At 45.2% G+C, this 15,006-nt stretch overlaps 3 protein-coding genes across 3 annotated transcripts in view; 2 read left to right on the forward strand and 1 right to left on the reverse strand.

Annotated features, from left to right (window-relative positions):
- The window catches only part of LOC102015000 (chromatin modification-related protein eaf-1-like), a 2,435-nt gene extending 1,298 nt beyond the window's left edge, over positions 1-1,137 (forward strand). Inside the window, exons 2-3 of the mRNA XM_013511308.1 lie at positions 143-883; positions 1,115-1,137. Coding sequence (XP_013366762.1) covers positions 143-883; positions 1,115-1,137 — 764 coding nt within the window. The remainder of the gene's footprint in view (positions 1-142; positions 884-1,114) is intronic.
- Positions 1,138-1,160: 23 nt separating this feature from the next.
- On the forward strand, positions 1,161-2,981 carry Klhdc7b (kelch domain containing 7B). Its single transcript, XM_005379588.1, has one exon. The coding sequence runs from the start codon at positions 1,161-1,163 to the stop codon at positions 2,979-2,981; it is 1,821 nt and encodes a 606-aa protein (XP_005379645.1).
- A 1,031-nt stretch (positions 2,982-4,012) lies between these two features.
- The window catches only part of Syce3 (synaptonemal complex central element protein 3), a 36,142-nt gene continuing 25,148 nt past the window's right edge, over positions 4,013-15,006 (reverse strand). The window contains exon 3 of the mRNA XM_005379589.1: positions 4,013-4,296. Within this exon, the coding sequence (XP_005379646.1) occupies positions 4,139-4,296 (158 nt within the window). The 3' untranslated portion in view covers positions 4,013-4,138. The remainder of the gene's footprint in view (positions 4,297-15,006) is intronic.

Genomic DNA, 15,006 nt, shown 5'->3' on the forward strand with positions numbered 1-15,006 from the left:
TGGTTAGTATATAAGTTCCTAGAGCTTCTTTGTTACCATGTATCAATTTGCACATACTTGTTACAATCAGTGTTTTCTCTTTACAAAGACATTTACCTGAAGCTAATGACAACTTGTGACCTGGTGCAAAATTATGACTGAGTTTTCTTGGTTACACATGTACATTTTTATTCTTTAGCTTTATTTGAAGGTAGACGCATCGAATTTGCAGAACAAATAAATAAAATGGAGGCTAGGCCTAGAAGACAAGCAATGAAGGAAAAAGAGCATCAGGTGGTACGTCATGAAGAACAGAAGGCGGAGCAGGAAGAGGGTAAGGTGGCTCAGCGAGAGGAAGAGTTGGAGGAGACAGGTAATCAGCACAATGATGTAGAAATAGAGGAAGCAGGAGAGGAAGAGGAAAAGGAAGTAGGACTAGTTCATAGTGATGCAGAGAAAGAGCAGGAAGAGGAGGAACAGAAACAGGAGATGGAGGTTAAGGTGGAGGAGGAAACTGAGGTAAGAGAGAGTGAGAAGCAGCAGGATATTCAGGCTGAAGAAGTGATGGATGTGCTAGAGATGGTAGAGAATGTCAAAAATGTAATTGCTGAGCAGGAGGTAATGGAAACTAATCAAACTGAAAGTATGGAGCCTTCAGAAAATGAAACTAGCAAAGAATTGGAGCCAGAGGTGGAGTTTGAAGTTGAGCCAGATAAAGAATGTAAATCTCTTTCTCCTGGAAAAGAGAACATTAGTGCTGTAGAAATGGAAAAGGAGTCTGAAGAAAAAGAAGGAAAAGAATCTGAGCCTCAACTTGAGCCTGTGGCTCAGCCTCAGCCCCTCCCTCAACCTCAGTCTCTGCCCCTCCCTCAGCCCCAGTCTCAGCCCCAGCCCCAACCCCAGCCCCAACCCCAGCCTCAGTCCCAGCCCCAGCTCCAGCCCCAGCCCCAGCCCCAGCCCCAGCCTCAAACCCAACCCCAGCTCCAACCCCAGCTCTAACCTCAACTCCAGCCCCAGCCTCAACTCCAGTCCCAGCCTCAACTGTAACTTCAACTCCAGCGTTAGCCCCAACCCTGGCCTCAGGAAGCAGGTCAAAGCCTGTGTCTTGGGAGCCCAATGTGGGTCTCTCCAAGAGCTACCAGGAAGGGCAGATTTTAACAAGCTGGGGAAACCTTATTGCCATGGTTCTTAGAAGCCACCCCTTGCCCAGGCAAGAGAGGCCCCAAGCAAGTGCTCTAAGGGCAGCTCCAGTAAACCATTCGGATCCCAGCACTTCCACATACTGTAAGGATAGAAGCTCTGGTTCCCACTTGGAAGGGGCTGTTCCCAGCCTCCAGGACAGGCACAGCTCTTCTTTGGGGACAATCACACAGGCAGGCACAGGAGGGCTGGCTGAGGCCGGATGTCAGCCACAGCCAGTGAGCTTCAAGATCAATGGGGCTCCCACCCCTGGCCCACCTCCAGGCCCAGGAGGCAATGGAAGCAAAGTGGACTCATGGCCCGCAGCCGCACTGCTAGGGGCCCTCTCACAGCCTGCTGTGCAGGTACAGCCTGGCTGCATGCCACATCCCACTGTGAAGCAGGACTCCCAGTCTATCCCCAGGCCCAGGAAACGCAGCATGTGTGAGATAGCACAGAGCTCAGAGGTGGTCAGCCAGACAGCCTCTGGGCAGCAGCAGGGGCAGGGGCCAGGGGATGGAGCAGGTTGGGCAGGCAGCAGAGCAATCCTCACAGAGAAGCAGAAAGAAGCTCAGAAACTTATGGGTTTTCTGCAGAGGCCTGGGAGCTGGGGGGTGGTGGAGGGGCCCCGGAATCCCCGCTCTCAAGCCTTGGAGTCTACCACAGCCACGGCTCTATGGCCCCAGCGGTTAGATCTGGACAATTGCCTGGAGGTGCTGGCCTTTGCCCAGCAGCATGGGGAGCCTGACCTGGCCCAGGAGACCTACGCCTTGATGAGCAGCAACCTGCTGCGTGTGCTGGGTGACCCGCATCTCTACCGCCAGCTAAGCGGGGCTGAGCGGGAGCGTATCCTGGGCCTGCGGACTGGCCAGGGCCAGGCGGTGGTGGGGGCCCTTGTGCTGCCTAGCCTCTACCAGGTGGGCCGCTCAGGGCTTGTGAGGGGTTCTCATGTAGAGGAGGCCCCTGAGACCCAGGTGGCGCCCACGCCTGCTCGCACACACCTGCATGTGTTCGATCCCCGAGAGAATATGTGGCGGCCCCTGACCCAGGTGCCTGAGGAGGCCCCACTCCGGGGCTGTGGCCTCTGCACCATGTACAACTACCTGTTCCTGGCAGGCGGCATCCGTGGCTCTGGTGTGAAGGCCGTCTGCTCCAACAAGGTTTTCTGCTACAACCCTCTGACCAACATTTGGAGCCAGGTTCGGCCCATGCAGCAGGCCCGAGCCCAGCTCAAGCTGGTGGCCGTGGATGGGCTGCTTTATGCTATCGGAGGTGAATGCCTGTACAGCATGGAGTGCTACGACCCACGCACAGATGCCTGGACCTCACGGGCGCCCCTTCCTGCGGGCACGTTCCCTGTGGCCCATGAGGCTGTGGCCTGCCGTGGGGACATATATGTCACAGGAGGGCACCTCTTCTACCGCCTGCTCAGATACAGCCCTGTAAAGGACTCATGGGATGAGTGCCCCTACAGTGCCAGCCACCGGCGCTCCAGTGACATGGTGGCCCTGGGGGGTTTCCTGTACCGCTTTGACCTGCTGAGGGGTGTGGGTGCGGCAGTGATGCGCTACAACACAGTGACAGGCTCCTGGAGCCGTGCTGCCTCACTGCCACTGCCTGACCCTGCCCCGCTGCGCTGCGCTGTGCTGGGCAACACCATCTACTGCCTCAACCACCAGGTCACAGCCACCTTCACGGTCTCTGAGGGGACTGCTCAGTTCCAGGCCAAAGAACTGCAGCCCTTTCCTCTGGGGAGTAAGGGGGTCCTGTGTCCGTTCATCCTGACTCTGCCCTCCAAGGCCTGGTTGCAGACCTCACTCTGAGTGCTAGCAGAGCCAAGGAGACCATCTGAGTGGGTGTGCGGGGATGCAGGGCATGGGGAGTAAGCTGGGTCAGAAATTCCAGTGCCACCTTTCCCTCTCTGCCTAAAAGTTCTCACCTGTTTCTGGAGTGAGATCTCTTGTGCTCCCCCATCCCAACCCAAGCTCCATATTGCCTCCTTGTCTGCCCACACCCTAGTTCCCTGCCTGGTCCTTATCTGGTTTGCCTGCCTCAGCTTGTTCAAAGTCACCCCTCTGTCTGTGGGACTCCTTGGTCCTCCCACAGCCAGGGAAGGCAATGGCTAGAAACATATTTGTGCTCTTACATTCTGTTAAGGTGGGAGAGAAAGCAAAGGGATCCCCAGAAAACATCTCACCTTTTGCCATCCTGAGGCTTTTTGGGAGCCAGGCTTGGCCCTTCCCCTATGGGTCTGAGTGGTACTTGGAACCCTTGCCTGTGAAGCTGGGTTGGATTTGTGCTCTACTCTCTGCAGCCCCTGTCCGTGCATGACTTCTGTCCAGGCAGAACCAGTACCACTTGGCTCCTTGACACCTCTGGGGTCTCTCAGGCCTTCTAGACTCCCACCCCACTTCCCACCAACCTCCCCTTAAATGAGCCCCAAGTTGTACCCTAGTTCTATCCTTTAACAGCTCTGTGGAATTGGATAAGACATTTACCCTCATTTTCCTTGTGGATATTGGACACTTGTCATTCAGGAGAGTTGTAAGAACATGATCACCAATGTCCAAGGCACACAACATGAGAAATTATGTGTGTTTTCCCCTTGCCTACTTCAAAACCCACTTCAGGCAGATAAATAAATCTGATTTACTACTACTGCCTGTCCCAGCCCCTTGCCTGATTAATCCCTGTCTGGCCTGTTTTTTGCTTTTTATTCTATGCTTCGTATCACTGGTGCCAAATACATGTTCACCCCAAGAAGCATCTGCATCTTATACTCATCATGCTTCACTAACAAGGCTCAGTAAGCACCTGAGTAGGTCATGGTGCAGGACAGAAAGGGATCATGGGGTTGTGCTTCAAAATAAGTTTATTGAGAAACAAGACTGTGCATACAGCTGTACATCCAGGTAACTGACTTGGTCCTGAGCAGTACACGGACAGGTGGTGGATGGTGGCTGTAGCTGGGCAGTGGGGCTTACTGCTTGTGCTTGGTCTCACTCAGCAGCTCTTGCCAGTTCTTCTCCATCTCCTCCTTGCAGTTGAGGAAGGCATCCTCCAGCCGGCGCATGAACTCTGCCAGCACAGGGTCAGTGCGCATGACGACCATGTCATACGCCATCCAGGTTACCTGCACTGCAACAGACAGGCCCAGTGAAACCACAGGTGGCACTACAGATCTGGGCACCTTTACTTGTGCTCAGCTTCCAGGTGTCAGACCCCAACAGGACACCAGACTATTCCAAGGAGAGAAAGTAGTTGGCTACATGTTATAGGGCTCATAAAACTCCTATAAACACTTGTCCCTACAAACAGCAGTGTGATACTTCTTGGTGTTCCGCAAGCCTTAACTTCTGCATTCATCAGCCCAAGCCAGTAAATTTGGAGGACTTTGATATGAAATGTGAGAGAAATGAAAGCAACCACAGGCCCTCTATAGGTAGTTCACAATTAGTGGCTGCAGGGTGACCCCAAAGCATCATAACATCCACCCAAGCTTACACACTTAGTAGGGCTGGGCATTCCAGGCCTGTGAGACTCCAAGCCTCACATTTCCTCATGGTCAGTGACCTCGGATGCACCTGCAGCTGGGCACTCTGCTTTCAGGCTCAAGGGAGTGGATCCTCTTTGTTTTAGGGTCCTTGAGCATTCACGCAGCACTGATGGGCTTTCCTGCTCTTTTGCTGAGAGTAAACTTGAAAGCAAGTCTCCTTGTGTTTCTAGATGAACACATGTGTTGTGAGCAGAATCAGTGGAAGGGTGCTCTGAAGCCCCCACCACTGCTGTGGCTCTGCCCTTTGAACTATCAAGAACAAAGATCATGCTCTTCTTTGTGACGGCCAGGCACAGTGTATATATTCCCTTAGAATTCTTCTTTGTTGGCCTAAAAAATACGGGATAGTTGGGGAAGCTATGTCTTTGAGGCAATTAGCCAAAGAAGACACAGAAGAATGATTAAGAATATAGAGCACATATGTATGGGTGCACAACCAAGGCCAACTGAGTAGCAGACTTAGAAATTTTTTTACACAGATCAACAGCTGCTCAGTGAGGTACAAATTGCTAGAAAAGGTTGTGTAGTGTTTGAGCAAGGTATTCAGGTATTCCTGAACTTTTGGAAGCATGAATGGTACCTGGGACACTTATCATAATGTAGACTGCTGCCCCTCCCCAGACCTATAGTGGTTTTTGTCTCGCGTATTGGAGATGGTGGCTGGGAACCCATATCCTAACAACACCCTGGATCAGTCTGGTGTAGGGAGTCTGCAGATCAACTTTTGTTTTGCTTTGTTTTGTTTTGTTTTGTGACTAGTCTCACTAGATAGTTCAGGCAGGCCTTAAACTCAGTATGTAGCCCAGGTTGGCCCCAAACTTGTGGCAATCCTGCCTCAGCCTCTTGAGTGCTAGGATTATAAGTGTGTGCCACCGTGACTGGCAAGACCACACTTTTAGACTCCTGGACAGGGCTGGGGATATAGCTCAGTGGCACAAGTGCCTGCCTGGCAAGCGCAAGGTCCTGAGTTTGATTCCTGGTACCAAAAACAGAAACAAAAAACAAAAAAAAAAATGTAGACTCCTGGACAGTAGGGGACATACAGACCCGGGAACAGGAGTAGATTTGCTTCACAGCTCTCCACTAGCTAGCTACAAAACCTTGAACAAAGACTTAAACTTGCTGACCTTAGTCTCCTCATCTGCAAAGTAGAGACTGCTTATTGCTATGAAGAGATAGGTGACACATGTGACATGCCTAACACACAGGTTGTTGACTGAAAGCTTATGTCCAACCCTTTCCTCCATTCATATTCTGCAATTTCACCCTCAAGGTGAAGGTCTGAGGAGGTGAGCCCCTGGGAGGGGAGCAGTCACGAAGGTGCTCCACCTTGCTGATGGTATTGGTGTCCTTATAAAAGAGACATGAGAGTTTACTTTGGCCACGTGAGGATACAATGAGAAGGTGGGTCTCTATAAATTAGGAAGCGACTTCTCACCAGACACCAGATCTACTGGCATCTTGATCTTACTTCCCAGCCTCCGGAACTGTGAACAAAATGTTTTTTAAGCCACTTTGTCCATGGTAATTTGTTTTAGCGCCCCAAATGATAAAGATAAATTAATACCAAGAAGCGGTGTTGTGGTAACAGACACTTGAAAATGTGAAAGAGGCTTTGGAATTGGGTATGGACTGCAAGAGTTTTGTTTTAGTTTTTTTGGGGTTTTTTTTTGCAAGAGTTTTGAAGGCCATGCTAGAAGTTGATACAGTATTGCCATGAATTGCCTTTAAAGGTAATTCTGGTAAGAACTCAGAAAAAAGGAATTTAAACAGAAAATTCTTTTTCTTAGAAAATATATAAGTAATCATGAATAGAACATTTGTGGAAATGCAGGTGGTAAAGGCATTCTGATGAGGTCTCAAAAGGAAATGAGTAGTTAGCAGAAGCTGGAGGAAAGGTGACCTTTATCATAAAGGGGCAAAGAACTCACCTGAATTGTATTCATGATTTAGTGGTTTGTGGAAGGTAGAACTAGTGAGCAATGAAATAGGATATTTAGCTTTTTTTGCTAAAAAAGAAAGCAACTTTTGCTATAAAATAATTAAAGGCAAAGAGTCAGGGAAAAATCAGGGGGAAATGCAGCTTACAGAAATAATACTCATACAGTCCTCCATAGAGGACTATTTAGCTTTTTTTGCTAAAAAATATATTTAGCTTTTTTTGCTAAAAATATATTTAGCTTTTTTTGCTAAAAAAGAAAGCAACTTTTGCTATAAAATAATGAAGGGCAAAGAGTCAGGGAAAAATCAGGGGGAAATGCAGCTTACATAAATAATACTCATACAGTCCTCCATAGACGTTTCCTAGGCCAAAGCAGGGAAGGAAGCATACACACAATTAAAAGATTCAGTGTTCATAAAAGAGAAGAAAACCCATTGTTTAAAACACTTGTATCCTTTGGGAAAAATTTTCAATGGGTGTTTATGAAAGGAATGGATGGTAGTTGAAAATGACTGTGACAATGTCTCTATTTAGAGATGGGCTCTTGCTATGTTACCTAGGCTGGCCTCAGACTCCTGGGCTCAAGTGATCCTCCTGTCTCAGCCTTCCAAGTAGCTGGGACTATGCATATATACTACTCTCTCAGATTGATTACCCTATTATAAATGCAAAATGGTCCTGCAGATCTGAGGTTAGGATGACTGGTAAAAAAAAAAGCTGGGAGCATGGCATACACACATAGTTCAGAAAGCCAGTTTGACAAGATACAAAAACACTATATCAAGTGCATAAAAAGTTTAGAATAAATAGAGTAGGAAGGTCTCAATATAATCAGAAAATCCTCTAGAAATATATGTACCTCGTGTTTCTCATTCATTCATGAAATATTCACTGAACACCACTTTGTGCGGGCACTTGCTAGGGCAGTCTGGGGAAGACAGCCTGTAGTGTCCAGTGTCCACATTCACTGCGGAGGGTGGAGACAAATGATCAACATACAAGTGAGCGACAGACCATGAAAGGTGCTGGGAAGGAACTAAGCAGAATATGTTGTGACAGAGAAACATGGGAAAAGTCTTATTTTTTGCATATAAATATAGAATAAAATATATGTATGTTTCTGTACTTTGTTGCTACTGTATTTTGTTGCTCAGCTATTACTATGCCAAGATAACACCACTTTACTTATTTAGCTTTATAGCTAACTATTACCTTCATAATATATAGCTATATATGTAGCATTATATAGTTGCATAGCTTTTTAATAAATCTCATTAAATGTAGGGCAAATCTCCTTGTCTGTTTTTACTGAAGTATCTTAGCTATTCTTAACTCTTAGCTTTCTCATAAATGTTTTAGAATCAAGTTGTCACATTCCACAAAAACCCTAATAGAATTTTTTGAGGTACTGGGGATTGAACCTATAGTATGCACTAAGCTATACCTCCAGCTCTTTTTCTTTTTTTGAGGTAGGTCTCAATAAGTTGCTCAGGCTGGCTGGGAACTCACCATTGTCCTGGCTCAGCCTATGAGTAGTCTGGATTTCAGATGTGCACCACAATGCCAAGTCAAAAAAAAAGGCATTCTAATGTTTTGCTGCTGATATATAAAAAATGCAATTAACTTTTATATATTGATCTTATATCCAGACACCTTGCTAAACCATTATCTCTAACCATTTGTGTTTTAGATGTGTAGCCAGCCTCCAAGTTGACAGCCTCCAAGTCATTACCTATTGGTAGGGACACCTTTGTGCAGTTCTCTCTCATCCTATACCAGAGTTGATCCATGTGACCAGTACAATATGGCAGGAGTGATGTTATGCCATTTCTACAATTTTCTCTGAGTGAAGTTATGACCAGGCCTATGCAGAAGCCACACAGAAAGCCAATAGCTACATGAGCTTGGAAGCAGACTCTCCAGGCCTCAGAAAAGTGCCATTCCTGGTATCTTCGCTATGACCTCATGAGAAATATAGCCAGAACCAATCAGCTATGCCACTCCCAGACTTATGACCTTTAAAAACCATGTTAAGTGAAGATATTCAACATCTAAATTGGGTTGATTTCTTTCTTTTTTTTTGGTTTTTCTCCGGTACTGGGAACCGAACTCACAACCTTGCGCTTGCCAGGCAGGCGCTTTGCCGCTGAGCTAAATCCCCAGCCCCTGGGTTGATTTCTTATACACAATAGATAACAAATGCTCATTTTTTGGGAGGAGATACTGGGAATCAAACTCAGAACCTCACACTTGCCAGGCAGGCACTACACTACTGAGCTAAATCTCCTGTCCCACAAATGCTCATTTTGATATTAGAAGAATAATGCTTTCACTACAAAAAATCTAGAGTATGGGAGTGGCTTTGGAATGGAGCACTGAGTGGAACCTGGAAAAGCAACAAAAATTTTGAATAGAGTATTAGTAAAAGTCTAAAGTGGATTGAATGCACTGTTCAGAGAATTTTAGATATAAAGGTGGTTGCCAGTAAGGACTTAAAGAGAAGTGAAGAAAATGTTACTGTGAGCTGAAGGAGAGGGGATCTTTGTTATTTAGAGGCAAAAAATTTAGCGATACTCACAATAAGTAATTTGTAAGGTAGAATATGTACTTAATGGAACTGCTCTATTAAGCTCTACCTACGTTTTTCTTTTGCTCTCTCTCCTTTTGTGTTGGGAAGATTGAGCCCAGAGCCCCACACATGGTAAACACACTATATCACTGAGCTAGACCCCCAGTTTCCACCTACATGTTTAACATTTTATTTGTTCTGTATTATTCTGTGAGTTTTAGACATTCTTTTGGGGATATTCTTTTTTTTTTTTTTTCATTTTAAAGAGTAAAAGAAGGACAACAAAGCGATAGGGGGATACACCAAATTACAGATAAAGTGGTAGGACATTATCAATGGTTGTTATTTTACCTGTTGGTATCTTCAAGATAGTTTCTCAGGAAAACAAATAGACAAATAATAGTGAGTTACAGAGAGAAATGGCAGGAAATTATCAGTGGTTGTTGTACTAGGGATATTCTTTTTACTTAGTGCAACTTTTGGAAGCCCTTTGGAGCAGGTCTATTTGTGATAAATACTGGCAGTTGCACTTATTTGAAAATATCTTTATTTTGTCTTATTTATTTGGAGTTTTGAGAATCCGCTGGGAAGATGGTGGAGTGGTGAGCAGCAGAGAAAGAGCCTCTCTGAGATTTGGTGTCCAAATACTGGAATATAACAACATAAAGAAGAGAAGAAAGAGGGAAGTGGGTCCTTGGGACTTAGGGAAAATCTGAAATGAGAACTGAAGTCCACAGGGAGAGCAAAGAGAGAAACTTCAGCGAAGGAGGCAGCACGCTGCACTTTTTCTCTGAGCCTGGAATCACTGCATGGGAAGGGTGGCTAAAACCTGCAGACACATGCTGACACTTTGTGATCCCAGAGGCCTCCACTGAGAGATGCGCCAGTGAGTGCAGCAGTGCACTTGGTGGCCTGCACTGGCTGGTGAGTTGTTTAGGTTTGGATGTCCCTTAGGAGAGGGCCATTGGCTCTGAGCCATCTTAGAGAGGAGCCAACTAAGCTCAGAACTCAGCAACTGCTGGCTCCACCTGGCGGCTCTAGGCTAGTTCAAGCCCACAGGAGGTGCATAAACTGGCACAGGCTGAATGCATCTGGTTCCAGCATCACGGCCAGAAACCAGACTGAACTTCAGTGGAAGTACAGGTTAGGCTGCTGGGACGATGCACTATCCCAGCATCTACTTCTGGCTTGCTGGGATTAATCAACATGGATCTGGACTCTGTCTTCCCATGTTGTCTACCAGTGATGACAGAGACACTCTCTGAAGTGGACGTTTCCTTTCATTTTTCTGTTTTTTCTTTCTCTCTTTTCTTTTGTTTTTTCTTCATTGTTTCTTCTTGTTTTTAATATGTGTGTGAACATGGTTTCTAGTTTTGTTGTTTTGTCCTGTTCTTGCTTTTATTTCTTCCTTCTTTATTTCCCTCATTTTCTGCACTCATTTCCCAAAGTCTGTGTGATCCTCCTTCATCCTCCAGCCTTGCTTCGAATCTTTTTCTCCTTCTGTTTCTCTATTGCCCCCTAACCCCTTCTAAATTTTCTACCCTGAGGGTAAAATTGCCATATTGAAGGCTTATTTATGGTTCGTTTTAGATTTTGTTATGTAACACTAATCTAGTTCATAATCGTAAAGGCTGGAAATTAAGGGCTGGGGATTTAGCTCAGGCACAGTGCCTACCTGGCAAGTGTGAGGTCATGAGTTCAGTTCCTGGTACCGGAAAAAAGAAAAACAAAATAAATAAATAAATAAATGAATAAAGGCTGGAAATTAACAGTTACCTCAGTTTGTCATTTTCCAGGCTGTGTTTGATACTATTGTTATTGCTAATTGTACCGCTTTAGCCAAAGTGATATAATTATTCTAACCAGTTGTTCTTCGTGGTATACCAAGAGTAGATTGCCTAAGGGTAATAAAAATACTATAAGCCAGTGACAGAGAGTTTTTCTGAGTGCACAATTCTGACATTTAGATATCCCACCAATTCCTAGTTTACATGATTGTTATTCATTTAATGATTTCTTTCTCTTTGGCTCCCTGAAAATTTTTTCTCCTTGTCTTTGATATTCTAAAATTTCACTGTCTAGGTATGTGTTTCATTTTCTTTTGCTTGAGAAGTTTCATTCCTTGGACATTTGATTCCATTTTCATCAGTTCTGGGAAATTCACAGCCATTATATTAATAAAACTGTCATCATTCTAATCTCTCTAATGTCTTTTTTTCTGTGAGATCCAGTTAGACCTTCTTGGTCTATATTACAGATATCTCTTTTTTTTATATTACAAACCTCTTAATCTCTTGTCATATTTTTATTTCTTTATTTTTTTGTGTGTGTGGTGTGGGAACTGAACTTTGGGTTTCGTGCCTGGGAGATATTGCTTAACCCACTGAGTTGCATACCCAAATCATTTGTTTTTGATGTAGTCTATTTGACTACATAATTTATTTGACTAATCCTCTCCTTAACTGTTGACTATCCCATTATATTTCATAATTATATTTTTCTTTTTAGAATCTATTTTTAAATCCATTCTGTTTGTTCACTCTTAAATTTATTTTACACCCCTTTTTGTTATTTTATCCAGTACTTCTTTAACAATTTTATATTTAGCTAGTTATGGTCTGTATCTGATATAATATTCACTTTTTGGAGCTCTAAACATACTGATTTGTTTTGGTGGTATTGAGGATTGAGCCCAGGGCCTTTACACTGAATGACAGCCCTAGACTTCTTTAAAAAAAAAAATACTCATTTTGTAACAAGTTGTTAAGTTTTCTAGGGTGGACTCAAACTTGTGATTCTCCTGCTTCAGGCTCTGAGAGTGCTGGGATCACAGGCATGCACCACTGTGCCAGGTATAAACATGCTAATTTTTTTTCTCATATCAAAACATTACTACTTATTTTCCTCGCATGTGAATTGTTCTGGGAGGATTCTCTTCCACTGAACAGGCTGATTGTTGTTTCTTGCATTTACAGTGGTTTATCATCTCACATATCTGGTAATCTTTATTTGTGAGGTCATTCCTGAGGCACCCCCGATCCAAGACTATTTCAACACTCTCAAGGGTTATTGTATAAAGCAAGAGCCATACAACTAGCTTCTCCACTCTTCTGATGTTTCAAGATTCAATATCTGTTATGGGTAGATTGTTTCTTCCCAAAATTCATCTGTTGAAGTCCTAGCCCATAGTATCTCAGAATGTGACTGTATCAGGAGAGAGGCTCTTTAACGAGGTGATTATGTTTAAGTGAGATCATTGTGGGGGCTGCTTTTGTCTGACTTTTGCTTTTGTTATGATTTAGGTCTAGAATATCTCCAAAAGGCTCATATGTTCAGAGGTAGGTTTTAGAAGATAACTGTGTCATGGCGGTACTATACTCGTAAGTTCAGAGAGGGATGTGCTGCTCGGCCTGGTAGGAGGTGGCATCTGGCTGGAAGGGGTAGGGTACTAGAGGCATGGCCTAAAAGGGTGTAATTCTCTCCTTGATGCTTCCCTTTATTCTCTGCTTCCTGGCTGCCATGGGTGAATGCTTTTTCCTGCACCACACCCTTCTGCATCCTATTTCTGCCTTGCAGCTAGCTGACCATGGACTGAAACGGTGAGCCAAAATAAACTTCTCCTCCTTTAAATTGTGGGGGTTGGATATTGTGTCTAGTGACAGGAAAATGGCCAAGAGATTTTGGTCCCAGGAGTGGGGTCATTACTATAACTATACCTGACTGTATAGCTCAGAAGCCTTTGGAAATGGTTCACTGGGGGAGTTTGGATAGGGTTGGAGATGCTTGTTAGAGAAGACTCAGAAATGCCATAAGTTGAGCTTTATGGGAGATTTTGGTCAGAGCTCAAGACCAGAATGATGATAGAAATGCATACAGTAATGGCCAGGCTCAGGAGTTTCAATTTGAAACAAGGACTCTACTGGCATTTGGACTAGAGGCCATGGGCGTTACACTATGACAAAAACATTTATCTCCATTTTGCCCATGTCATAAGACTTTGTGAAAGATGGAGATTAAGGGTGATGGCATTAAGACAATAGGTAAGCCGACTTGAAGGCATCTTGGGAGCATCTTGAGGATCAGCAAGGCCCCACCACTGGCAGGCTTAAGGGAGTGAAATACTATAAGGCTTTTATATGAGAAGAGAGCCCTTGGGCCACCCTACTTAAGAAAGTTTGCCTAAAGACTTGATCCCCTGGGATTCATTTCACAGTGCTCAGCCATCAAGGCACTCAGAGGCTTCTGAAGCCATGATCCAAGGGGGCCTGATTGCTTGAGCTGGCAGCAGACCTTGACATCATTCACTTGGTGCTGGTTTTACAGACATGCAGAATGTAAGAGTTACTGGGTCATAGAGGCTTCTATCCAAATTTTGGAATAAAGACTGGAAGGTCAGGCAGTGTGACCCTGAGAAGGCAGCATGTGAAGCTATGACAATGAAGCCAAAAGTGCAGTACAGACCTGAGTAATTTGTAGATGCCAGAATGTGGAATATATGCTATGGAAAATTGCAGATAATGAGCACAGCCACCCTAGGAGGGAGGTCGTGAAGACTGCAACCAGCAATCTCATGGGAGCAGGGCAGCCCAAGCCCTTTGGAATTCACATCTCTCCACAGTGTGTCCCAGGTGCCAAATACAGCCCTGCAGGATTTAATGTTTGCCCTGCTGGGTTGTAGTTTTACTTTTATCCAGTTCCTTTCTATCCCCCATTTCTCAATTTTGGAATGGCAATGTTACACTGTGCCACTGTATGTCAGAAGTGTTTAATATCTTGATTTTTACAGGTGTTCATAGCTAAGTTTGCCTTGAGTCTCAAAGGAGACTTTGAACTTTGACTTTTTAGCAATGCTAGAACTATTAAAATTGGCAGAAGAACTTCTGGGAAAATGGTGGAATGGTAAGCAACTACAACTCAACATCTCCAAATTTTGAAATCCAGACACTGGAAAATAACAATTTGAGAGAGAAAAGGGGGAAAAAGAGAGAAAGAGAGAGGGCAAAGAGGAAGGAGAGAGGGAGAAAGGAAGAGGGAGAGGGAGAGGGAAGGAGAAGGAGAGAGATATTTTATAGGGAATGAAGAAGAATCTGACATGAAAATTTAAACTATAGAAAAGTTGAAGAGACAGACCACAAGCTGGAAAAGGGAAGGAACAATCTGAACTTTCTCCCTGGTTCCTCACTCATGGGTCATCAGATGGGGAGACTGAATGAACAGAACCAAAGTGAAAGCTGAGGACTCCAGAGGGCTTCAGGAAGAAACATGAATAGACCAACAGATACTGTGAGCTGCAGGGAGAGCACAGGATTTTGCTTCCACATGAGTCCTTTAACAGGCAACAGCTGGTGAGTGACTCCAGTCCAAGGGCCTGCCATATCCCTAGAAAGAGTGCTTTGTTGGATGCTTGATTGTTTGAACTGAAGACTCAGATCAGGCACCAGATAGTTTTACTTTAGGGGTCCCAGCGTTATGTCCCCACAGTAACTGGGTAGAAGACAGCCATGGGAGACAAGTGTGGATGGGAAGGCACAGTCAGTTTGGAAAGAGACCTCCTGATGAGTTTGAGCTAAAGGCCATAGGTTCTACCCCCAAGGCCAGAGGCCAGGCTCAGCCTGATTTGGTCTGGATTTAAAAGTCATGGTGTTGGGCCCCCAGCGCACAGGGAGCCTCGGGCGGGGAGCGCCGGTCTTCGGACCGGCGACTCACTCCCGGCCTCGGGGTTTCCCGGAAGGAGGGCTTCCGGCACACAGGGAGCTGCGGGTGGGGAGCGCCAGCCTTCTG

This window comes from Chinchilla lanigera, unplaced genomic scaffold, assembly GCF_000276665.1.
Source record: "Chinchilla lanigera isolate Chin_1 unplaced genomic scaffold, ChiLan1.0 scaffold00012, whole genome shotgun sequence".
Classification (NCBI taxonomy): Eukaryota; Metazoa; Chordata; class Mammalia; order Rodentia; family Chinchillidae; genus Chinchilla; species Chinchilla lanigera.

What these genes read in the sequence shown, in the direction of transcription:
- Klhdc7b (XM_005379588.1), top strand. Translation starts at nt 1,161, where the DNA reads ATGGTTCTTAGAAGCCACCCCTTGCCCAGGCAAGAGAGGCCCCAAGCA.